General features: G+C 44.0%; 1 protein-coding gene across 16 annotated transcripts in view; it reads left to right on the top strand.

Moving 5' to 3' along the window:
- NAV1 (neuron navigator 1) overlaps window positions 1-26,297 on the top strand; it is a 268,134-nt gene that overhangs the window by 88,315 nt on the left and 153,522 nt on the right. For 6 of the 16 annotated variants that reach the window (XM_083617283.1, XM_083617282.1, XM_083617281.1 and 3 more), the window contains exon 4: window positions 13,946-14,809. The exons of 9 other annotated variants lie outside the window; for them this stretch is intronic. In XM_083617283.1, the coding sequence (XP_083473409.1) occupies window positions 13,946-14,809 (864 nt within the window). Of the gene's footprint in view, window positions 1-13,339; window positions 14,810-26,297 lie in introns of those variants that run through there. One more of the 16 variants, XM_083617274.1, reaches the window with a different exon arrangement.

Below are 26,297 nucleotides of genomic sequence, written 5' to 3'. Positions count from 1 at the left end.
ACCACAAACCCCACTCGCGATTCCTCGTCGGGAAAGTCATCAAACTGCAGATTAAGAGCATACTGCATCTCTGTCCTAAAGGCTTGATAGTTCCTGGGATCCCCCCCAAACTTCTGCACCAATCCTGGCATCTTTCTTCCTTGTGGGGGGGCCTTTGCCCTTTCTACATCCTGAGCCCTCCTCTCATCGAGCCTCGCCGTTTGCAGCGCTAGCTGGACCTCCAACACCCGGTACCTTTCTTCCAGGCTCGGACTGGCTCCAGCTCCTCCTGCAGCTCCGGTTCCGGCTGGGTTGCTCATGATGCTTTCTCTGCACAAGCTGCTTTCAGGGACTGTCGGATTGCTGTGATGGGATGTTGAGCTGCTTGTGCGTAAAGTTACTAATCCCTCAGTGTTTGGCTAAGTCCACAAACCACTGTCTGTAACGGAGCCCCATAAACATGGCTCCGTCAGTCGCTGGCAGAATCCGACAGTGGGCGTTTACGGAATTTCTTCCAGCATAAAAGCTCCTTAACGGAAACACGTCTTCTGGACTCTCTACGTGACAATTTCCGGCGAGGAGTGGGTGTCCCTATAGGAGGTCCTGAAACCTCCTCGCTGTTCTCGCTGGAATTGTCTCTGAGTCCTCCTTCCGACTCACTATCCCTTGGAACTGCCTCTCTCCCCCTGCTGGTTCCCTCATCAGCTGACAAGTCTCTGCCAGCCTCTGTGAGTCTCTTCCTCTCCAGTTCTCCCGATGGCAGTTCCCTGACAACTTCCAGCCAACATTTTTCATAATTATCCTTAAACAGATTCACATTCTTGGCAGTCATGTTAACCCCTAGGTATTTCACTTTCTTAACCAGTGTTAACCCTGTCTCCTTCTGAAACCTTTCTCTCTCCATCACTGTTAGATTTTTCTCTAAGACTTTAGTTTTCATCTTATTCAACTTAAATCCCGCTACTTGTCCGAATTCTTGAATCAATTCCAGTACTCTTTTGGTACTAGATTCTGGCTCCTGTAGTGTCAATACCAAATCGTCAGCAAATGCTTTCAGTTTGTACTGTTTAGCTCCAACTTGTATACCTTTATTTTTTTTTTTTTTATTTTTTTTAAATAATATTTATTAAAATTTTTCAAAAATACAAAAAATATCACTTTACGGGACTCCCCCCTTCCCCCACCCCTACCATATTCCCCTTTCATATTGTTGGCCAAACAAGTTCCCCATTCAAATTGAAACTTAATTTGTTTTACAGTAAAAAAAAGAAAGAAAAAAAAAACCCAGTGTTCTTTCCCCAAGACCCACCCCATGTCATTCCACAATTTCCATTTTTTAATAAAAGAAGCACCCCAGATAATAGAAACAGAAAAGGTAGAGAATAAAAAAAATATAATGAATAATAGACCAATTCAGCAAAAAATAACCAAGTTGGCAAGCCTTTGGAGTTTTAGTTCTCCCCCCCCTGTCCCCGGTTTAATTTCCCCCTGACCATCAACCCCTGGTGTCTGCCTGGAATTCTTAAGACCATAAATCACAACTTTTCCCCAACTCCTTGCTGGCTTTTTCTTTTTTAAAATTAAAAATAAATTTTTTTGAAAATCAAAATTATTATTATTATCATTATTTTTCAAAATAATGTATACCTTGTATACCTTTAACTATTTGGTCCCTTCTAATCATGTTTAGAAGAACCTCCAGGACCGATATAAAAAGCAATGGAGAGATTGGGCAACCTTGTCGTGTTCCTTTCTCTATCTTAAATTCTTCCGTCACCACATTATTCACAATTAATTTAGGCTTTTGTTCTGAATAAATTGCACCTATACCATTTTCAAAACCTTGACCAACCCCCATCCCCTGTAAATTTTTCTTCATAAAACTCCAAGAAATGTTGTCAAAAGCTTTCTCCGCGTCCACAAATATCAAAACTGCTTTGGTATTAATATTCACTTGTAACTTTTCTAAAATGTTAATTATGTTCCTCGTGTTATCAGACAAGTGTCTACCCGGGAGAAAGCCAGCTTGGTCTTTATGAATTTCTTCTACTAATACCTTTTTTAGTCTCTTAGCCAAAATGTCTGCAAAGATTTTATAGTCCACATTAAGCAAAGATATGGGGCGGTAATTCTTAAGCTGTGTCTTCTCAGACTCTGTTTTCGGTATAAGTGTAATATAAGCTTCCTTCCACGACTCTGGTGCCTTTTTCCCTTCCAATATTCCATTACACACTTCCATTAAAGGCTGTATTATCCATTCTTTCAGGGTTCTGTAATATCTTTAAGTCAAACCGTCCGGTCCTGGTGATTTACCCAATTGCATATTCTGGATGGCCCCTTCTATCTCTTGCTCTGTTATTTTATAATTCAGCATTAACTTATTTTCTTGAGAGATTTTTTGTAGTCCATTTATTTTCAAAAAACTGTCTATATCCATTTGTTTCTGAGTTTCCTGTGTATATAGTTGTTTAAAATACCTCTGAAAACACTTTCTAATCTCCACTGGATTCTGTATGTTTTTCCCTTCTACTTCCAAATTTGTAATAGTGTTAAGTTTCTGTCTTTTTTTCATTTGCCAAGCCAGTAGTTTTCCACATTTGTTTGCCGATTCAAATGTCTTTTGTCTCATCTGTTTAATTTTCCATTCTATTTCCTGGTTTATCATTTTCAAATATTGTACTTGATGTAACTTTATCTCTTTCAAAATTTCCTGCGATTTTGGCTTCGCTCTCAGTTTCTTCTCTCCTTCCTTTATTTTCTCCAAGATCTTGTCTTTTTTCTCATTTTGGACTCTCTTTTGGATCGCATTCTGTTGTATCAAGAATCCTCTCATGACCGCTTTACTCGCGTCCCAAATTACTCTTTTTTCTACAGTGGTATTCATATTTATCTCAAAATAGTCTCTCAAAGTTTTTTGGGCCTTCTTGGTCACTTCTTTGTTCCTAAACAATGTGTCATTCATCCTCCATCTGAAGGAACCAGTTGGTGTTAATTTCAATTCCATCTTTACAGCATTACGGTCGGAGCACATTTTGGGGCATATTTCCGCCTTCCTAGTCTTTGGAGCCAGCCCTCTAGTTATCCAAATTTGGTCAATTCTTGTCCATGTCATTTTGGCCTCAGAGAAGAAGATTCCCTCTCTTCCCAAAGGGTTTTTAATTCTCCAAATATCAACTAAGTCCATATTGTCAGTCATATCAAAGAAAGTCTTTGGCAATCTACCATCCTTAGTAACTACCTGTCTCTGTGCTTTATCCATATTTGTAGACACCACTCCATTCATATCCCCCATCAAAATCATATTGTAATCCATATAGTCCATCAGAGTCTCATGTAGCTTCTTAAAGAATTCCGATTTTCCCTCATTTGGTGCATAAATACCTAATATCAAAAACTTCTCTCCTTGCGATTGGATGTCAATTGCTACAAATCTTCCTTGATCATCTTTAAAAAGAAATTTCGGTGATAGGCTCTCCTTTGCATAAAGTACTACTCCTCTTTTTTTTACTTTGTCTGATGAAATAAATTCCTGTCCCAATCTTTTATTTACCAATATTTTCCTGTGTAGTCTTATCACATGTGTTTCTTGTAAGCAAATCAAGTCCAATTGTTCCTTTTTTAATACATGAAAGACTTCGTCTTTTCTCAGGGGAATTCATCCCATTAACATTCCAGCTTAATATTTGCAGTGCCATGATGTAGTTACTTTAAGTCTCCTCCAACTGCGCCCAGTTCTTGCTCTTGTTCTGTCGGTGGTGTTGGTATCCCTTTCGCTGGGAAATCCAATCCAAAAGGTAGCTTTGCTATGTCCAGTATAGGTGATCTTCTGTCCAGTACTCTTTGCTCTAATCCTCTGTCTGGTGATCTTCTGTCCAATACTCCTGGTTCTTTTCCAAGTCCCTTCTGTAAATCCTCTTCGTGGGTGTTCAGAAATTTGTCTTTGTCTTCAACTGATCTTATTTTTATTTTCCTTCCTTTAAAGCTGAAGGATAGGCCTTGAGGAAATTCCCACCTAAAGATGATACTGTTCCTTCTCAGCAGAGCAACCAAATCTCCGTAATTGGACCTAAGGTCCAAAAGGTATTTCGGGATATCTTTGAATATTTCCACTCTTGACTGCAATATTCCCAAAGGCTTCTGGAAGTGCCAACCCAAAATTTTATATCTCTTTTCTTTGGATCGGAGCGTAATCAAACAGTCTCTTACTCTATTCTTCTTCCCTCCTCTTCCAAGCCTAAAAGCACTCACGATTTTCACTCCTTCTTGTTCCAAGTCCAGCTTCCAAAACTCTGCAAATTCCTGCGTAAGAAATTCTATCAGACTATCTTTCTCCAATTCAGGTACAGCTCTAATCCTCAAGTTTGTCTGTTTTTCCTTGAGCTCAATCATAGAAAGAATCAGCCTGTGGTCCTCAACTTGCCTCTGTATATCTGGGACTCTCTTTGTTTCCAGTTGTGGTACTTTAACTTCCACAGCTTCCACTTTTCCCCTAGCTTCCTCTGCAATTTGACGGGTTGAGGCAGACTCCTGTATCAGTTTCTGTATTGCTTCTATGTTGATATTCACCTTTTGTCCCAGACTATTTATGCTTTCTGTATTTATATCAATTTTGGCATTTGCAGCATCCACCTTCGCATTTGACGCATCGACTTTTACATTTGTCTCATCTACTTTCCTGCTGAGTTTTTCCAAAGATTCATTTATCTTACCTAGCACCGTCGCTAAAGCCTCGAACAACATGTTTTCTTGGAAGCATCCCACTGTGTTCAATGGATCTTACTCTGAAACAACTCCCAACAAATATGCTAGGATCGCAGCCTAGTGTTCGCTGAAACAGGGAGCTGAGTTTCTTGTGCCTGAAACCCAGTCACTCCACAGTCTATGAAAGGGCTCCAAGGCTAAGAAAAACCCTTTCTAGAAATCAGATGCATTATCTTTGATCCTCTCATTGGAGGTGGTCATTTTTACAACTGAAGAGCATATTATTTTGAAAGCAGAAATTGCTGGATCAAAATGACCAACTTCAAGGTCTGCTACTTAGACCAGAGATAGGGAGCTTGTGGCCAGATCTTGTTGGATTTTAAGGAAGGGCCATAGCTCAGTGGTAGAGCATCTGCACTGCATGCAGAAGGTCTCAGGCTCAATTCATGACATCTCCAGGGAGGGTTGGGAGAGACACCATGCATGAAACCCTGAAGAGCTGCTGCCAGTCAATGCAGTCCACATTGAACTAGGTGGACCAATGGGCTGGATCAGTATAATGCAGCTTCCTCTGTTCCACAACTCAAATAATCCCTGACCATGGGCCATGCAGGCTGGGAACTGAAGTCCAACATCATCTGGAGGTCCTTAGGTCCTTTAAAAAAAGTTTTAAAAGTTCTAGGAACAGGAAACTTTCCCCATATAATCTTGCCTGCTAAGGGACCCCTGTGCATTGTGGAGGTTGTGCAGCATGTTCTATGTTAGGATGAAGAGCCTGTTCATGCAGGGTCCTGGCCGAGCTCATCACTCGCAGTGAACTCAGGGTGACTAGAAGGCAACCTGTCCCTGTACACTGAAGAGGGGTACACTGCAGCAGTGAGCAGGCTCTCAGGACATTGCCCATCACTGCTGATCAAAGAACCTTGGATAAGGTTTCATGAAAGTAAAGTAGGACTCTCTGAGTTCAGTTCCCAGTTCCTCTAGTAGCATATGGTAAGCTTAAGCCAAATAAACCAATAGTTTTTAAGAAAGTGGATGCTTTTTATCAAGACAGAGTCATTGATTCACATTGTGTAGACACCAGAAGTGCAAAATTCCAGTTGCCCAGTTGGCAACGGCTTGTTTAAAACCAAAAGTAGAAATGGTTATTCTGGTTACTGAGTTACCTTTGCCCCTGCTACCTGTCTGCTAGTTGATCAAGGCATGTCCCCTTCCTCCTCCGCTACTACTCAGGCACTGCTACACATAAGCAGCATTCTCTCATCAGCCAGGATGCCTGAGATGTTATGTTTTAATTTCTCCTGTATGAGAAAGAACATCGCAGGAGCTACTTACGTAACTAGGAACATTGCAAAATCTTTTGTTTTTACTTTCCGATCAGGGAATACCAGTGTAGGTCTTCTTTCAGAAATGGCAATGAGCTACATATTTTTATTTTATCCCCTAACCTGAGCATTGTGCCTTCTACCTGCTCCTGGGCACAAATGTAAAATGCGGTCTGCATGCAGAGATGGCAAAGTTACATCTTGTTTCAGAAGGTCATTGAAGCAAGGGACTCAGACACAGGTCTGCTATCAAAACCAGCAAACTAGCATCACATTCCCCTCTACACTCCTAATACTCAGGGGTCATTGAGCTATGTGTTTCACTGCCTCCTGATTCATTTCACAGGATGCTGCTGGTGGAGGCAAGGAAATAGTGTAATGACATCCCAAAACAATGTAAGGAATATGACATGTTCTGAAAGCAACAGGAGAAACCTAACACGGTGCTGCCATTTGAGTTTCTATAATGTGTAGTGTTGTGTGTGTGGTGGGGAGGAGAAGGGTCAATGAAAGCTTATATGCCGCTATAAATGCGTTTATCTTCTGCAAGAGTCTTTGCTGTAACAGACTAACAGACTGGAAGTTCTTCGAATGTGTAGTTCTGCCCTGAACATCACTCTCTTCCTGCTAACTGATGAATTATGGCTCTCCTCTCTCTCTGCTTTCTCAGATCTCAATGCCTGCCAAGAAAACTGCAGCTTTTGCAAAAAGAGATATATGGTAGTAATTATTAAGCATAGAAATTAATTTATGAAATGTTTGCTTTGCGTCATGTATTATATGAGTGCATAATATGGATTTGCTGGCATTTAATACTCCTGGCGTTTGCTGGCATTTAATGCTATTGTAGAACTCGGGAGTAGGGTTAACTGGAGCCAAAGCTCTCTGCTACGGGCTTCTGAAAAGAGAAAAGATCCACAGACTGGTTGTTGAGCCTTCAATGGAATCTGCTGCTCTAAGAGGTTGAGATCAGTTTTACGTAGAGTGGAAATGTGTCCTATAATTCAAAGGACAGTCCTCTGCTTGAAGGACTCCTCTATTGGAATGGTTGTCTTGTTATTAACTTCAGTTAATAGCTATTTAACCATAAGAAAGGAGAGAAAGAGCTCTGAAATTGCCCACTGACAGGATAACATACAGGTTACCTGCTCAGTTTTCCCAACCATGGTGAGATATATTGAGCAGTATCCAATGAAGCAGTTCCACTAGGGCAAGAGGTTTTACCTGCCTCTCCCTGCATTCCTGCCAACCCCCCCCCCCCCCCCCGCATCTGCTCTGGGTGTTTCCCCAACCCTTCAGAGCAAAATTACAGGGTGCACAGGGGGCGTGCAGGGAAAGGGTGAGGAAGTTCCATTGCACAGTCTTTGTGCTAGTTGAACTGTTTGATTGCACTGCATTTTTATTTAAATTACAGTAGTTATTTCTAAATTTGCACCTACACATATAAATTAGCACATGCAAATTATATGCGAATCTGCATTGTCCTTTTGGGGATGATGTGCAAGTGTGGCCACTCTGCTTTTGGGAATTTAGAAATGAACAGTCCTGTTAGCATCTCAAGCTTTATTCTTCTGAACGCAGGTAGTATTTGGCCTTGGGACTTTATTCTGCACCGGAGTGGCTAGTTTTGTTTCCAAAAGGAAACTGAGTAACTTCTAATCTGCAGCATAGATGTGGTATTTCACACTTCACTTGCTGAGTGGGAAACCACCTGATCTGCTCTCTGCATTTCTTGCCTCTGAAGGGCTCTCAAAATGAAGTGCCAAGCTGCTGAAACAGCCGTTTCACCCCACATTCTCCACCCAGGCAAGCAATCATTTCATCTGAGGGAGGTGATGATTTCTCAGCTTTTCAAATGCATGCAGAAGGTACCACAACAAACCACTGAGTGATCCAGTACCTCTGCTCAGTGGACAACAGGTGCAATGAGTAGATTTCAAAGTTGCACTCTTGCAATCGTACAGGCATTTCAGTTTGCCAGGTGGAATAATGCCTCTGCACCCTGTTCTGAGGGTTCTCCTAAATCCTACCAGGACAATTTGGGGAACACAGTGGGGGGACGAGAGGGTGGAAAGCCCCATTTTTCAATTTTTGTCCTTCCAGTAATGAAACTGGTTAGGTGAATCGCACCCAAAGTTTGCAGCTAATCAGAGGGTGCTCATGGGGGCACTCTGGGCACGAGCATTTCCCTAGGAGGACAAGTGAGGGGATGTTGGACACTGTATATGATCTGCAGGTCAAGGCCATCATGGTGCAGTGGTGAAAATTCATACAACCATTGCTTTACCAGTTGTGGTGCTCTGAGACAAGCAAGACTAGAGACAAAGAAGTCTAGGGATGTGCCAGGGGAAAGCTTGGATGTGCTGAACCCAGGGCCCCCTCACTTCCCAAGCATGGCCCCGGAAACGGCAAAAAGCATGCCATTAATGTCAGCTGGAGGGGTAAATCTGAAAGATTGTGGGGGTCACTGGAAAATCTTTCCCCAATTTCAGTCCTGGCTGGCTTGAGCTGCAGGGATTAGGGAGTGGTGGTTTCTCCTCTACAGAATTGACCACCACCACATTAAAGATTGCTCAGTGAATAAAGTAAATCTCCATAGGACTCACTTTCAGGAAAGCGGGCATAAGCTTGCAGCCTTAGCATGATAGCTGTAGACAAAGGCAACAGAGGCACACAGAAGCAGCAGCTGAGTCCAGCTGTCTAAGAAGGGAGCTGCAGGGATGATGTGGAATCATTACTATGGAGATGAGCTTCTGTCTGTACCCTTAGACAAAAGCCACAGGCATTTGGCTTTAATTCAGCCAGGCCTCCCAATCCTGCTCTAGTTTCTGGGAGAAATGGACGCCTCAGTGTTGGAACTGGGATTTGTACCAGCGTGCAGGGATAGAATCTTCCTTATTCATGATCGTATCTCCCTCAGTATCAGTGCATAGGACTGGGCCATTAGTCTGTGGTCCTAAGCACAGAGAAACTAATTTGAGAAAAACAGCTGTATTTTTGGCAGCAAAAGGACAAAGATTGGTCTACTTTCAAACCAACTAGTTGTGATCTGAGAGATCTGCTTTGTTTGTTTGTTTGTTGTCTTAAGCTTATTTCAGCTACCCCCATTGGCAGAGTGCTTAACTATTTCTTAGTGCACCAGTTCCTCCCCCCTCCCCGCCTATGCAAGCTTCTGAGGGATACAATTTAAATCAAGAAAATTGAGCGGAGGACAAAGGTTAGCTCCTCTGCTATTACTGTGGCCCTGATCCACTCCCACCCGATTGCTGCTTTTAGTGTTGGGTGAGGAAACATGCAGGAGTTGCTGTTCACAGATATCCTGCACTACTTCTGGAACTTTTGTAGGTGGGACTCTGTTTCTATCTTGCATTAGTCAGTAGAATAAGTAGGTGGTGGGAACTTGTGACAATGGTTTATAAGGCAAGCGTGGGGAAATTTTTTGGCTAGATCTTTACCTCTCCACCCCCACGGACCACCTTAGACACATTGATGTCAGCTGATTAAATGTTTCCATTATTTAGTGGTGTGGACACTGTGCTGGGGACAACAGTTTAGGGAGCCACAAATGACCACACAGAACATGGCAGATGATAGGAATATCAACAAATAGGGAAGGTTTAGTACCTGGGTTGGCATGGGCACAAAAGGACCTACAGGACTGATGCTGGCATCAGCTCCTTATTTCTGAGACATTTTATATTTGTTGGGTGTCCATCCAGGCCTGTACATAATTACAGATGCTCGTTTTATTATTCTTACTTTCAGAATACACTACCTTTTTCCTACAACAAAATGTTGTTTATTTTATGTAGTCATTATAGTACTATGATTCACAATGAAAAATTATACCTGCTGGAGCATTTTCTTCAATCAGAGTTGGCAAAAAATAGGGGTTTTGTGGGGTTTCTTTGTAGGGTTTTGTGGGGTTTCTTTGTGGGGTTTTGCTTTAACGTATCAGGAATGTAGAAGCACTTGTAAAGCATGGGACAGAGAAACAAAGAGAAATGTTAATCATGTGATTCACAACTAAGTTATATACATGGTCATCTGATCTTACGTGTGGGAAAGGAGTTTCATGCTGCAGCTCTACAGAACAGTATCTTCAGATTCTTTAGGTTCCTGCTCACCCTATGATAAGCCATCTCTCCTCCTCATATTGCACATGTCCTGAAGGCAAAGTTCTCTTTCTGAATAGCTATAGCTCAAGTCAAACCCCAGCACCAGCCCACATATTCTGAATAACATGGATGAGACATTAACATCTCCAAGTCACTGTCTATTCCCTGCTGAGATAACAGGGCCTGCCCTATTTTATCTTAATTGGTTGGGAATTTGAGGACTGGTTTCGGCTGACCAGCAATGCTGTAGTGACTCAGGACTGAGTGGCTACTTCCTCTCAGAGCAGTTTGCTTTATGGATGTCTGTGGCACCTACCATGAGTAGACTGGCTGAGTCTAGCCTGGATTTAGGCCACAAGATACACACTATTTCTTCACTTTAGGATCCCTGAAAGTATTTATTTAACAGATTTCTATATCATTTAATTAAAAAAACAACAACAACACCCAACACCTCTAAGTGGCTTAAAATAAAAATTGAAAATATTCATTAAAACATACTGGTGATTTTCTCAGAATAGATTGCTCTCTGCACTAGAACTTCTTTTTCCACCAGGCTGGGCTAGTTATGGTTGGACACACAGAACTATTCTTAGAGACTGGCCCACAAATGTATGGTCTTAATCCTGCTACTCAGGGATCTTTGTGTTCTCAGCTCAGTAGTACTATAATTTACAATGAAGCTGAAATCCTTTGAATTTTGATTTGTAAAGACATTCCACTGCAATTGTCAGGTTCAACTGACAAGTTAAATCTGACAAAGTAGATGTTAGTCCACAAGCATTTATGCCATAATACATTTATGGGTGCTACCATGTTCTTTGTTGTGTTAAGTATATTTGGAGTAGAATGTTAGTACAAGCAGTGAAGAAAGCAAAGAGCTCTGTGGTCAGAGGGCTCATAATACTAAATAATGCTGAAGCACCTAGCATCAGTTGCTAGTAATACTATAGCACTACTAATAGTGCTATAGCAGTCAAAGTACTTCACACACATTATCTCAGTAATCCTTAACAACAAAAGGGAGGTCAACAGCATTATTATCCCATTGGAAAGAAAATACCTTGCCTAGAACCAATGACATAGGCAATATTTGAACTGGGGATTTCATGGCTCATGGTTAATTCTCTTTGGCACTAGGCTACACTAGTTCTCACTGTAAGTTGGAGGAGGCTGGGGAATGTCCACGAGACCTAAAAAAACCCTCTTGATTATTGCTGGATATTTGGAGCACGTTCACTGACTACAAGTTCATTTCTGAGCATAGCTCAAAGTGTCCATTATCTTTAACAGCCTAGACAGTTTGGAAGCAGGGTGCCTAAATAATGCTTTCTTCCCAGCCTCTAGTATGGCTGATGAGAATGTAAGAGAGAGCCTTTTCTGTTGTTGCACCAGGGCATATACCGGTAACTCTCTGCTATGCGAGATTCTAGCCCCTACTTAGTTGGTCTTTTGTTGCTAGCTAAAGTTTTTGTTTTGTTTTGGCAGGTTCCTGCTCCTTCTTTATTGTATTTTAAATATGTGCTGCTTGGTTTGCACTTTTTCGGACCTGTTTTATGAACTGTTTTAAAATTAAGGTTAGGTGCCTGGAGCATCCTTCAGGCCAGTCTCATTAAGTCCTGACCAGCATTCAGGGATTATGGAAGTTGTAGTTAAACAGCCTCTGAAGTACCACAAGTCCCCCCCCCCCTTAGGCAGTGGAAGAGTGGGATACAAACTGTATAATAAATAAGCTAGTTTCGGCACAAGAGATCCCTGCAAACTGCAAGTTCAGTGTAGCTAGCACACTTCCATGTTTTCATGTGTTTGCAGTGTTGCACCCTCTTTTTTCTTGTGTGTGTTATAGTTTGTGTTTAATATTGGAGCATGGAACTGAAAGTGGCAGGCTTATTATGTGCTGCCTTGACTAGTGCCACACATAGATGTGGTAGCAGGAATTATTAATATCAGCCTCTTGTGGAAATGGGTTTGGTTTGGATCACTGCACAGAGACAGCAGTCTGATACCACTATCTGTTCTATATGTGAAAGCTGATAATCTTTCTGCACAGGCAAGGGCTGTTCTTCTGTCAGTGCTAAGCAGTGGGAGCTCAGATTCCTGAATTCTTTTTCTGGGCTTGCCACTGACCCTTTCTGAGTAGCTGTTGAACCTTTTCCATGGTGACATGGGACAAGGAAGGCTGTTTCATGCTCTGCTGAATTCATACATGGAAGCTCCTTCAGAATAAGAAATGGCAAGATTCTCTTTTGTGGTGTGTCAAGTGATGAATATGTGTGTATATTGCTATGTGTATGCATGCTGGGAAACTAATTGGCTGTGGTATATCCAACACATTCACACCATGTCTTGGGTCTTGTCCAGTATATGGTGCACTTTGTAATAGGAAGTGATTCCTGTGTAATTGCAAGGGAAGGAAAGAACTGATTTGCATGCAATAAAGCCTGATGGGCACCCCAGAGAAAACCTAAGTCAAGATTCAACAGGACTTTCCTACTTTCAATGCCAAGGTTTGTTCTTGCATGACCAAGCAGTGCACTTAAGCATGTGTAGATTGCTTTGTCTTCAGCACTAGTCACCCCCAGGTGGTGAGTTTTCAGGAGAACGGGTTCCAGAACAGAAGGGGCTGCAGTCTTGAAAATGGGAACCTTTTAAGTACCCTTTTATGCCAAATACGTTTTGATGGACAAGCTGTTGCCCCAATTCCCTATACAAATGAACTGGCAACTAATTTTGTTCCTCAATTCTGGCAACAAAGGCAGCTTCCATCGCAGGACCTGAGGACTAAGGTGGGCTAGATTAGGAGTCTCAAGGGGAGCAGGAGGGGAGCTGGCCCAACTCCTACTTTCTCAGCATCCTCAGTCTGAGGCAACTGCTTCACTCCGCCTAACGGCAGAGCTTGGCCTAGCTCTGGTTCTGGGGCTCTTGGGGAGGAGGACAGGACAGGAGATTTCCATGCATGGATCTCTGGTGGGCCAAAAATGTCCCCAGGGTCAGGGGTGCCAACTTGAATAAAATATTGGGACGATAAGCCCCACCCCACATAATCACATGATGCGGTGCACGCACACAATTTGAATGGCAATGCCTATCGACTTTTGGGGGGCGGTCCCCCCAATATTTTATGGGGCGGGGCAAAGGGATCTCAGCCCCAAGGAGTTGGCTCCTGTGCCCAGGGGGTCTGTCAGATGACTCTCCCCCCTGTGGGGACTGGCTGCTGGAGCGCCTTGCCACGACGTCTCCCCCTTCCCCGCCTATGCCTGCCTTCCGCTGTCGAAAGCGCCCTGCTCTCCCTCGGCGCCTCTCAAGCGCGGAGGCAGGCAAGGCTCCGCGAGTGCGCGCGCGCGCGTACTTATTCCCCGATGTCCACACGCGCACACACACCCTCACGCACAATTACACACGCCTCCTCCCGAGCCAGAAATAGCCTCGCGCGCGTCTCGCGCCCCCACTCCACTCCCTTTCTCTGCCGAGCCGGCAGCATCTCGCAGGCGGGCAGGGAGGGCCCGTTTTTTGTTCGCCTTGCCTCTCGCTTCGCTTCCCCCCTCAGTTTCCCCAGCGGCGCTGGAGGAGATAGGAGGGGCCGGGCGCTCTGCGCTTCTGTGAGCGCGCGCGCGCCGGGGCGGGGAAGGTGGCACCGGCTGCTTTGATAGCGTGTGTCTCTCTTTTTTTCCTGTTTTATCCCACCTCCTCCTCCTCCCTTCTCCCCCCACCCCTTCTCTCTCTCTCTCTCTCTTTCTCCCCTCCCTCCCTCCCCTCCTCCGACCTTCCCGTTTTCCTCCTCTCCTCCTTCTTTCATTCTTTCTTCTCCCTCCGTTGCTTCAGAGGCTGGGCTTTTAAATGGTTTCCTCGCGGCGGGCGGGAAGAAGATGCTTGGCAGCGGCGGCGGCGGCAACAGCAACGACGTCAGGAGGCTGCAGCGCGACGCGGAGCTGAGCGGCGACGAAGGGCCCGAGGAGGCGCTGAGGGGCTACAAGAAGCAGGCGGCGGCGTCGTCGGGCGACGGCAGCAACAAGGCCATGATGCAGAAGCGCGGCAGCGCAAAGGGCCCCGGCGGCGTGGCGGCGCCCAAGGCGCCGGCTGAGCTGAAGGTCTTCAAGGCCGGCAGCGTGGAGGGCCGAGGGCCGCTGGCCTCGAACCTGCGCAAGCAGAAGTCGCTCACCAACCTGTCCTTCCTGACGGACAGCGAGAAGAAGATGCAGCTGTACGAGCCCAAGTGGAGCGACGACATGGCCAAGGCGGCCAAGGGCTTCGGCGGCCGGAGCCTCAAAGGCGGCAAGGAGGCGCCGCCGCTCATGTCCAAGAACCTCTCGCGCTCCGAGCACTCGCTCTTCCAGGCCAAGCTGGCGCCCTCGGCCGCCGGCAACAAGCCTCCGCCGCCGCTGGCGCCGCTGCCCTCCAACCTGGGCAAGCCCAGCCGCATCCCGCGAGGGCCCTACGCCGAGGTCAAGCCCCTCAGCAAGGCGCCCGAGGCCGGCAGCGGCAGCGACGACCTCAAGTCGGACGACGAGATCCTCTCCAGCAAAGGCAAGGCGGCGCAGCAACAGAAGCAGCAGCAGCAGCAAGCGGCCACCCAGCCGGCCGGGAAAGGGGCGCCGGCGGAGGAGAAGGCTTTCCTGAAGGTGGATCCCGAACTGGTGGTCACGGTGCTGGGCGATCTGGAGCAGCTGCTCTTCAGCCAGATGCTCGGTGAGTCCGTCTCTGCCGACCCTCCCTCCCTCCCTTCCCATGGATGGATGGATGGATGGATGGATGGAAAGCTGCCTTGCTCGGTGAAGGTTATTTGGGAGACTTGAGTGGGAGGAGGAGTGAGCGTCCCCTCCCCAGAGGACAGGTGTCAGCCGGCGCTCTTGGTTTTGGGGTGCCTGCATGGATTGGAGGGTGACCCTCCGCAGGCTTTCCTGCTCTCTTTGCAGAGGGATGCGGTGTAGCGTTTGACTGCCTTGCCTTGTAGGGTGCAAGGGGATTTTTAAGTGTGAGGAGTAAGCAAGTTCGGCTCCAAAGTAGACCACTTCAGCCTGCTTATTTTATAACTGTAAGCACTCCGGGAGGCTTTCCTATCGCCTTCTTAATTCATTCATTTATTTTTGGTTTATCCCTTGAGTATAGCAAATAGGCTGTCTTTCACATCATCCCTGCCCTCCATCCAGGAAAACCCTCCAGGCTCCCTCCTAAAGAGGCATCTCAAACCTAATTGAGCCAGCATACTAATAAATGTTAGTTAAAATCCCCCAGTTTTCTGTGCAAAGGTGAAACAGGTAGCAGAGGTGGGCAGGAGGGAAGATAAATTTGATTCTGGTTTTTTTTCCTTTTGCTCAAGATATCCAGGTTAAGGGAAAGCAAGGGAGAGAGAAACATTTATTATTATTATTATTATTATTATTATTATTATTATTGCATTTTAGCTGATGAACCAGAGTAGATTTAGTTAACAAGGGAGAGCTGTAAGAATAGAATGAACCCAGATCTGGGGGTTCAGCAGCAATGAGTGGAAATGGGGACTGCATGAGGATGCCGTAATTGGTGTTAAAATGGATGGCACCCCCTTTACTATATTAGGGAGGAACAGTCGAAAAGGTCTATTGCTGCATATGCAGCTATGCCATGCGAGCATCCTTATGGCAAACCTGTGAAGGAGGTATGTGTGCGTGAGAGAGAGAAGCAGAAATTGTGACTGCAACATGGGCTGTCATCCATGGAGCTGAGGCAGCAAGGACTGTGAGATGCTGCAAGACAGCTGGATTGCAGGCTGTGTCTGCATTTCCCATAAGGGGGTGTGCACACAGGGCACAGAATGAGCCGTCATTGCCTTCTGGTTGCTGTTGGTGAAAGAGGGGAGTGGTCGCTAACATAGCTCCCGTGCCAGCTGCAGCTGAAATGAAAACCTGCAACATGACAGTGGGGTACATGGCAGTGAGGAAGGAAGGATGTGTCGGTGCCTCCAGAACAGACAGAGAGGAGTAGACCCTGTCTGGTTACTAGGGAGATCTGCATAGGAGCAGCAGTTGCTAGCGCTTCAGTACTGCTCTTGCTCTACTCCACCTGGAATCTCTCTATTCGAGACACCCGCCCAGGAATGGCTGCTTTGCAGATGTCATAGGCTTAAGCGTAAGGGAATACATAGCAGCACCTCCTAAGCACCAACAATTTGGTTTCCATGCAACGGCTCAGCTCGTAATGATCAATCACTATGGAATACAAAATTCCCTGTTCCTCTCCTGCCTTGTAAATGCTTCTGTAACTGAACAGCAGAAAGATAATTCAAACAGAAGCTTCTGCGTTTAGGAACAGAAAGTCGGGAATGATGGGCACTAGGTTGGCGCTTTTAGAAACTTAGGATGGTTTGAACTGCCTTCAAATGCTGCCTATATCTTGCAAAACTACCACACCCTTTGCATTGACTGCAACTGATGCTACTGGCTGAACTAAGCACAGGGCATAGATTCAGGTGCAAACAGCACTATCTATGTGGGATGGCAGACCAGAGCTGTAATTTGAGGTTGCAGGAGCACAGGCAGGGGAGTGGTTATGGAGGAGGAGACTAGTAATTAGATGTTGTGGAATGGGAGATGGGAGATAGGGAACTCAGTGCTGGAATAAGGAGCTATGGGGTTGGGGCTGAAGGATTTTATGACAGGTAGAACATGGGTCTAGAATGTGGGCAGGACTCAACTGGAGTCCCAACAGCACTGTAGGGCCTGCTGCTGATTGAGGGTGGTAAATGAAATATGTGTAATTAGGGCACTGTTACACATGATAGCGAAAAAAAGGCAGTACCTTAGCGAAAGAGCACATGCTTCATATGTGAAAGGTCTCGGGTTCAACCCTTTGCATCTCCAAATAGAGCTGGGGGAAAAACTCCACCTGAAAGCCCCAGAGAATTGCTGCCACTGAATATTGACAATACTGAGCTAGATGGATGACTGCCCTTTCTGTAAGAAGGCAGCTTCCTGTTTTTCCTAAATGGAGATAATATCTCTGTAGGAAAACAGTTTATGCTCGGGTGTGCACCCCATCACATTTGAAGATGGTGTGACAGTATTCATGGCAAAATAATATTTGTGCCATTTTGAAAAATGACAGTGTGCTATCTTCGTGCAGGGAAAACTATGATTTACCAGATAATGCTGGAGCGAGGGTGGAAAGGGAATGCAGAGCCAGCATAGAATGTAAAGATCTGTATCAGAGTTACTGGGCATTGGCAGAACTGGGGAGAGTACCATGCAAGGCTAGTGTAGCAAATATAACTGGGCATTAGAATGGGTAGCATTGGCAAATTCATGGAAGGGAATGACAGGGAGGGCTGCCATTTGGGAATTACAAGTCTGTAAATCCATAGAGTGAAACTTCTGTGTAGTGTATCCCCCATCCCGCACTTGGCTGTAGCAAAGACCAGGTTTTTTGGTTTGCAAATGAATATGTTTTTTAAAAATCACAACAAAATGTGATATAGGAATTAGAGGCTTGGTTTTGCTTGTCCAGTGGGGGATGGAAGAAGCAGGTTGCTCAGCAGCTGGTTTGTGTTTCTAGTGGAAACACTTGGGCTTCCATTTCCCCAAAGCTCCCTCCAGAAAGGAGATCACACTGCAGTCTTGGCTGATAATTGACCTGCTGTCTTTATTCCTCTCCCCTCGATTCCAAGGAAGACGTAGCTTGTAAAAGCTGAACAGTGTGTAAGAACTAGTTGGACTAGGAAAAAAGACAATTGAATAATGAAACCTGCTTTCTGCCCCTTCCTTGCACCTCCTCCTATTGTCTCACTATTGTATCATATAGAAACATGTGCACTTAGTTCCCATTTTGTAAAATGAAGAATTTGGAGCTTACCTTGATCTTCAGATTCTTCATTCTGTTTACCCCCCGCCCCTGACACCCACCCACCCACGACCAACAACAGCAACACCTGGAGCATCCTGAGCACATGTTGAATTACCTTCCATTCTTGAGCTGGATGAAGAGAGGGGAAGGTTACAGGAAAGTCCTAAGAATATATAAAGAGCTATACTCTATCAGATGAGATGTATGTTTAACCCAATGCCTGCCCCTGCCAGATTTGAATGCTTCAGTTAATTTATAATTGCATGGGGTTACAACAGAGTAGTGAATTCCTTTTGCTTGTAATCTTGGAAGCATAATGCTAGGGACACCCTGAATTTGAACTTCCTATATCTGTCTTCCATCAAATTACCTAGTTCTTGGATTAAGTTATACCGCTGGCAGAGAGTCCAATGTGAGCCGTGAGAAAAATATTTACTCTTGTTTTTGCTGTGTCTTGTTGAAAGAGCAGAAAACCTCTGTCTGTCCTCTTGTTATTTTGCATATATTATTTATCCCTTATTTGGGATCCCATTTTTTAGGTTGAAGCTTTATTTTTTTTATTTTTTATTGCTTTACTTTGCATAAAATGAGTCCTGTTCCTGGTAACCCTTGTTGCTCCTGTTTGTCTTTTCTGGCTTTCTCTATGTAATATAGCCAGGACTGCTTAAAAAGTGCAGTACCGTATTTTTTAAAAAAATATTAAAAAAATAAAAATTCATCACATTCTGTTTGTCTTTTTGGTGACTGTAGCACCATGTAGTGCTGCCATTTTCAGAAAGCTCTCTGTAGCAGTTTAAGGATCGCTTAAATGAATAGCAATAGTTAATTTGATCCTGTGTGCAACCTTGTTGGGTGTTACTTTTCCTTAATGTATGTGTAACTCAGCATCTACCATCACTGAAATTTATTTGCCATTTTGTTGTGCATCCCTGTAGTGCTAGGGGAACCTGCTGAAACTCTTCACAGTGTGCTTATGATTAAACTACTTTTAATTATTTGTCATTATATGCAGATCTGTTCACACCTTTTCCCAGGTTGTTAATGAATACTTAGCAAGAGCAAGTTCCCATGCAGATCCTTGGAGACACCTCATTGTACACCTCTTTTCACTGAGATAACAGCCCATAAATTCATTCTCATTCCTTTATTTATCCAGCTGAATGATCCAGAAAAAGACATTCCACTTTATCCTGTGACTGTTAAGGTTTTTGGGAAACTTTTCTGAGGGGACCCCACCAAAGGTTTTTTTGGAAATCAAAGAAGAGCGGGGTTAACCTTAACTACATTTTTTGCAAGATGGCTTCAATTTCTATTTGGTTAGTGAGGTCTGATTCAGTGTAACACATCTCATGCCAGCAGCTAGAGATTCCCTTTGTAAGAAAAATAACAACCTGGTTTTCCTCGGATGGATGGGGTGGAAGAAGATAAGAGATAATTACAGAGCAGGATTGGGGAATTATAGTTCCAAGCATGTTTGACCATTAGTCTTGCCATGGGCGTAGCCAGGGGGGTGCAGGGGACAGCTGCCCCCCCGAATCAAGTAAATAAATAAAAATACTTAACTAATCAACTAATTGCATTGCAGTTAACTCGGTTCTGTCCCCCCAATATAAAGCCTCCTCCCCTAAAATAAATCCTGGTCACACCCATGAGCCTTGCTTGCTGGTGCTAATGGGAACTGGAGTCAGACAACATCTGGAGGACCACAGGTTCCAGGCTTTTTCTCTATTTCTCTGTTGCAATCAGTGTTCTGATGTAGATTGGTATTGCTCACAGGATATTTTGCACCTTCACTCCTTTTCATATTTCTCAGTGCTTCATTTCCTTGCCCATCCATGTTTCGGTGTTATTCTTCCTGCATTTTAGACTTCCTCCTCCTAGTACTCTGAGCAGCTCGCAAGCTGTGCTCAGTACTGATTGTGCACTTGGGTACTAGGTATGTGTCCTACCACATAGTTTCTCTTTGGGAATGGCTAGTAGCTTGGAACATGAAAAGTTAGGCAATCCCCTCCTTTCCCCATAAAATAAAGAAAGAAATAGCATGTCTCTTGGTGCAGATCACTGCATACATGATATGTGCTATGTCAGCATAAAAAAGGGAGTGAAATTCCCTCATAGTAGCGGAGGAAATCATAATGAGGGACACCCTGGGATGTTTGCCTGGACTAACACAAAAGATATCCAGGAAGTTAAATGCCTCTTCAATGAGGTTTTAATGTTGGTTCAAAGAAATCTAGACATAGGACTCTAATCAGAGAGAACTCAGAATGAAGTGCAGATTGCATCATCTGTTTGTGGTATATCCGGGTACATACTGGGTTAAAAATAGCTGTTGCAGGTGTATCCTTGGCATCAATTAGCCAGTGACTCATTTTGTATATAACCATGGTCAAGCTGCTGCTATCAATGGGCCACATTTCCCTTTGAAAGTGAAGAAGCACATCATAGAGCTTATACACTGAAATATCAGCGTGAATAGAACTATGGATTTTGACTTGTGGGTCTCATTCTTTCCCTAGTCTTTCAGCATGTTAATGGCACCACAAGAGCGCATGCCATTCGAGCAATCCCAGTGAGTTTTCAAATGTGTTAGCAACATAAAGTCTGGAAATTGAAGAAATCGCTATACTTCATAGGAAGCTTGGTCACCAGGGATGCTGTTAAGAATGCTTTCCACTTTGCAGCAACATCATTAACACACTATCAGTCATGATGGACACTCTGTATGCTCTGCCACCATGTATGCTCCTGAATACCAGTTTCTGGAAACTGTGGCGGGGAACAAACCAACCAACCAATCATTTTATTTGTATGCTGTGTTTCCAAAGTTAAAACCATGCTCAAGGTGGCTTGCAACAATTAAAAAATTACAAACAACCAAAAGTAGTCATAAACAATAAATAAAACATCATAATGTACAAAACCAAGTCACACAATTTCCACGTAAATCGTAATAAGATCTTAAAGAAAGATTAAAAAATAATATCAGTAACAGCAACAACCCTCCCAAAACAATACCCCAGCCCAAGAGTCTATTCAGCAGTCTTGACTTTTGCAGCTGGAGCCAGTCAGGGCCCTGCTCTCCCAGTCCCTGTGAAAAAAGGCTTGCAAGGCAAGGAGCATGTCTTCCAGGACTCACAGCCACCTACTGGTCTGCATGTGTCTGGGATTCTTTCAAAGAATGCAGCGGTAAGTGTACTACAGTCTGATTCTGCAAGGCACTTCTTATTTTTCTAAGCAGGTGTTTGTGCCCAGGATCACTTAACACTGGTTAGTAAATGTTTTTAACTGTTAAGAGATCCTGGGTATGCACTTTCTCTTTGTTAATTTAAGACCCACTGGTGAATTATAGGGATTCCAGTAATTCAAAAAGTCAAAAGCAAATGAAAAACTGGTCAATGGCAATGAAGAACCCACAATTTCAGTCATGCTGTGTTCCTAAGTATTTTTTGCTATCTGCTTCAGTGTGTGTGTTGTATGGAGAGAGTATCCCTGTGAAAGTGCACAGACATGGAGGAGATTGTGGCCAACAGTTACCTGCTGGGTGGAGATACTAGCAGGAAGAAGAGTTGCTTTGTCTTTGGTTTGGACAGTAAAACTGTGAAAGCCATTACTTTGGAAGGAAGGTTAGGATATTAAATACATACATACACACTTTTAGGACAGTTGCACCCGCTGTATTGAAATCAGAGGCAAGAATGTTCATCTGAGGCTAGTAGTGCACAAATTACATCTATCCCGTTATCTCAGGGGTCAGCAAACTTTTTCAGCAGGGGGCTGGTCCACTGTCCCTCAGACCTTGTGGGGGGCTGGACTATTTTTTTGGGGGGGATGTATGAATTCCTGTGCCCCACAAATAACCCAGAGGTGCATTTTAAATAAAGGCACACATTCTACTCATGTAAAAACACCAGGCAGCCCCCACAAATAACCCAGAGATGCATTTTAAATAAAAGGGCACATTCTACTCATGTAAAAACACGCTGATTCCTGGACCGTCCATAGGCCGGATTTAGAAGGTGATTGGGCCGGATCTGGCCCCGGGCCTTAGTTTGCCTACCCATGCATTATCTCCTTAAGACCTCCCATTCCTTGCTCATGTCAATTCTGTTGGGTATCAAATTCCATTCTATATTGACCTTGTTGGATATGGCCTGTTGGGGCTTTGTTTGCAAGTTCTTCATCCGTTCTCTAGTAACCTGAGATTTCCACACCATTTAACTCACTGACTTCCCAACTCTCAGAAGATTTTCTCCCAGTCTGTTTGCTTTTCTTTGTCTTTAATTTCTCTTTAAACTATTAGGTTTCTCCTTATGTCATTCTTTGCTGTGACATGGGACAGATCCAACTATTAGTATTTTCCGCCCCAACTGGATCCTAAGCTTGCTTTCTCAGAAGTTAAATGGGTTCATCGTTTTGCTGCTGCATTGTGTTTGGGACTCTACAGACCATTAGAGGTAGCACATGCCGTGCCCAGAGAGCTCATTATTTTGCACCTTGATCTTGATAGTAGTTGAAATAAAGCTCTTGCTTTTTGATTTCAGTGGAATTTGCATCAGTGTAATGGGTTCTGGATTGGGCTGTAAAGCTTGGACTTTGTTGGCTGATGGAGCTGTCAAAAGATGGTACATCCATAGCAGGAATCTAAGACACCTTGTTGTTATAAACATCTGAAAATGAGACATTGATAGGTCGATTGACCAAAACCTGGAACATGTATTATGTTGTGTTCAGATGCTGAGGAACACGTGCCAATTACTTTAAGAGAAAAGAAATTCTAAGAGGAGCAGATGTTCAAAACTATCAGAGCAGGGAGCTGTAAATATAAACATGGCTGTGGTTTGGTTAGAGGGGGCTTGGCCACTCCTCCTCCACATATTTTAACCATCCTGAGATTAGGAGAAGGAGGGCTGCAAGTATCTATGCTTGCATAATTATTGCTATCACTCAATAATAGTCGAGACTTTGTAAAGAACATGTTCAAGCTTTGCTGTTGGAATCTGTCTTCATGTTTTGGTAGGGATCTCTAGAGGTTCTTGCAGCAGAAACATCTGTTTTTGTAGTGACTATTTTCAACATACAAATTATATATTGCATGTCTGCTAAAGGCTGAGTTGTAAAAGGTTGTGGTATATGGGTTTGGTAGATACATAGACAACAGATTGGTGAAGGAAGGTCAGAGCTGTAAAGGAACTGCATAAAAGGAAAACCTCTGTGTTCCTGTACCCTCAAGTAGGGCCACAAGTACACATATTTATGTGAATGCAAAATAGATAACAATTATGCTTTCAATCCAGCATCTTTTGTACAAGAACCAATGTAGTTTAATGGTTTACATGGTGAACCAGGCCTGGGAGGTCCTGGGTTCAAATCACCCCTCAGCCATGAATATATCACTTGAGTGGCTTTGGGCATGCTGCACTTTTTCAGGCTAACTGACCTCCCAGGGTGGTTGTGAGACAATTTTCAGTTTTTGTGCAGACTTTGAAATCAAACACAATTCTTTAGCTATTCATTTCTTAAAAAAACAAACCAGACTGAACTGATTGCATTACATACCGGTATCTAATCTAGCTAACTGACTGTTCCAAGGGCAAAACAGGCTTACTTTAACTCACACATGCATGCACACGCATGCATTTCAGGGACTTGAGCACATCTTGTTGAGCACTTTACCTGTCACAACAACCTCTGTCAAGATAATTCCATCAACAGTTATTCACCAGGAAAACTAAATGGAACCTCCAGGAGGAATTCAGTGTTGCGCGATGCTGATCATTCCATCAGCGGAAGCATTACAGCTTGCCAGATGGGAACGATCCCTCTCTCCTCTCTCACATGCTGTTCTGGGGCTTCTCTTCACCCCCCAGCCAATTTTTTTGGGGGGGAGGAGGGGGGAAGCGCCATTGCACAAGCAGAAATCTTTGCACAGGCTTCCATTGATGGGACTCATCATGTGAGTCCCGCTCATCTTGTTCAGGTGTAGCATACATCCAACAACAGGTGTTTGGACAAACAGGAGGGCTGTTGCTTTAAAGGCCCGCGTGTGAGCTTCTCAGAAGCTTTGGTTGGCCACTGTTGGAAACAGAATCAAGGACTTGATAGCTCTTTGAACAACCTCAACAGTTGGTAGAGCACCAGACTATTAATCTCAGGGTCGTGGGTTTGAGCCCCATATTAACCGAAAGATTCCCTTTCCAATCTCTCTGATTCTCTGATTCTATTACTCTTACTGTGTTCTTATATGGAAAACACGACAGCATGGGTGCTATTCTCCTGACCTCTGGTTTGTCATGCTGATGCTGATTGGTGTGAAGAAGAGGGGTGAGACGGCAAGGTCGGCATGGTGAAAATGTACTGGCCAAGAGCACTGGATTGGCTCCCCCACTGCATATTGCACTGCATACTGCATTGTCACCCCTGCCCACACTGCCTGGTAAGCAGCAGTGGAGGTCAGGTGAGTGAGTGGCAGTGGCCTACCACACTGCCTGCTACGGAAGAGAGATAATGTTACATTCAGTGTGACTCTATAAAGTCTTGAGTGTAAGCAGTAGATGATGTATAACTGTGGCAGTGTTTTCTGCTTGGAGTATTCCACCAGTCCTCTGTGGACTTACAGCAATTCAGGGTACCTATACCACTGTCTGTTCAGATTTTTGTCAAGATTGGATATGGATTGCAGCCAGCCAACTGAGAGTTGAGGGACTGAGAGTCCATTTGCAAGACTGACCATTGCTAATTAATTGATTTATGAATGAATGAATGATCACTCTGGGAAACCTTTAATCTTAAGAGATGGCACTCCCCCCCCCCCGCCATCACAGGAATTGATTAGAGTGGTAACCTGCCCCCCCCGGGCAGTACTTGAGTTTGGGGTTCAGAAGCGTATGTGCATCTCTACAGTAGATTAGAGATCTGTGTAATTAGAATCCAAAGTATGGCATTATTAATACTGATATGCTATAGTCTTCAGGCACAGAATGTGAAGTATAAAATGTTAGCTTCTCTTTATGTTTCAGAATTTTGTTTTCTTTGTAAGCAGTATTGCTTCTATGGTATCTCACTCCCTTTGTCCCTCTTACTTTGTCAATGATTTCCTCATTTCCTCTGCTTTCAACTGGGCTCTTAGGGCTTTACCCTTGATAGTGTTAACTCCACAGAACCATTGACACCAGAGTATTTCTAATAAAACCCAGAAAGCTTTGGGGAATCAGGTCATTCCTGATATGGAGAAAACTAAGGCAGGCGTGGTCCACATAAAATAAGCGCTCATGTAAAGAAGGTGGGGCCATCATTTTGGCATATAAGTTAGCAAAAGCTAGGACACGCTAGCTATAAATAACTTGTTAATTGCTTCCTGTTTTGCAAAGCATCTGGTATGGACAATGATCAGAGGAAGATGCTGATTTATTTTACCCTGGCTTGGGGTTTATAGTTCTTGGTGCACTGGGACCTTGTTCAGTTTTGTTTGTGCTTTGGCCTCCTTTACTTTTTTATAATCAGTTGAGTATAGTGATATGAAAGGCCCTATAATTATATAAAAACATAGTGGCTTGAACAGAGATGTTCTTTGAGTCATTTTTAGACCTATGATTCTATGGCTAACCACTTATTTTGTCACTAGATTGCAGGAAACCACTTCTAAGAATGTTCCTTTGAGCAAAGTCAAGATCTCTTGTACATGTTTAATTTCTTGTCAAAGGCATTTTGGACACCTTTGATAATACCTTCAAACCATGTAAAATGTTGATATGGGATAAAGACCCCACTTTGAGCAAAATGTGAATGATCTTAACTGAAATGGGATTCGGAATGGCACACATGGTTTCCCACTCATTTGTATCTGTACAGTCCTGTGGGCTGTGGGCTGATGTGAGTGATAATGATTTGCTTAGGGTCACCCAGTGAACTTCCTGATTGGGTGGGGCCAAGAACCTCAGTCTCTTATCTGTTTTAGTCTGTCACTCTATCCAGTGTACCACTCTGGCCCTCACCCCACCCTTCCTCCAACTCCACCAGGTCTTGGATAAGTGTTCTCTTGAATTATTTTCTTCCCAATCAGCTTCATGCTCAGTGATTTGAGGAATATTCATCTCAGAACTCATTAGAAGCACCCATGGAAGCACCCAGGTGGAGATGGAGGCTGCATTACCTTGAGGGATTTGTTCCAGGTCACTGCAGAACTGGTGATTATCTCTTCTTTTTAAGGTGTGCTACATAACCTTGTTAATGATGCCAACCATTTGTGACAATGCATCCTTGTGTTGATCACAGGAGTAATTCTGGCTCTAAAGAAATGTGACATCTTCCCATGCTCAGTTTCATTTCTCCGATTTTAGCTCTACTGTACTGTTTCCAG

Source organism: Podarcis filfolensis, assembly GCF_964270895.1.
Source record: "Podarcis filfolensis genome assembly, chromosome: 6".
Classification (NCBI taxonomy): Eukaryota; Metazoa; Chordata; class Lepidosauria; order Squamata; family Lacertidae; genus Podarcis; species Podarcis filfolensis.
This window is presented reverse-complemented; position numbering and strand designations above follow the sequence as displayed.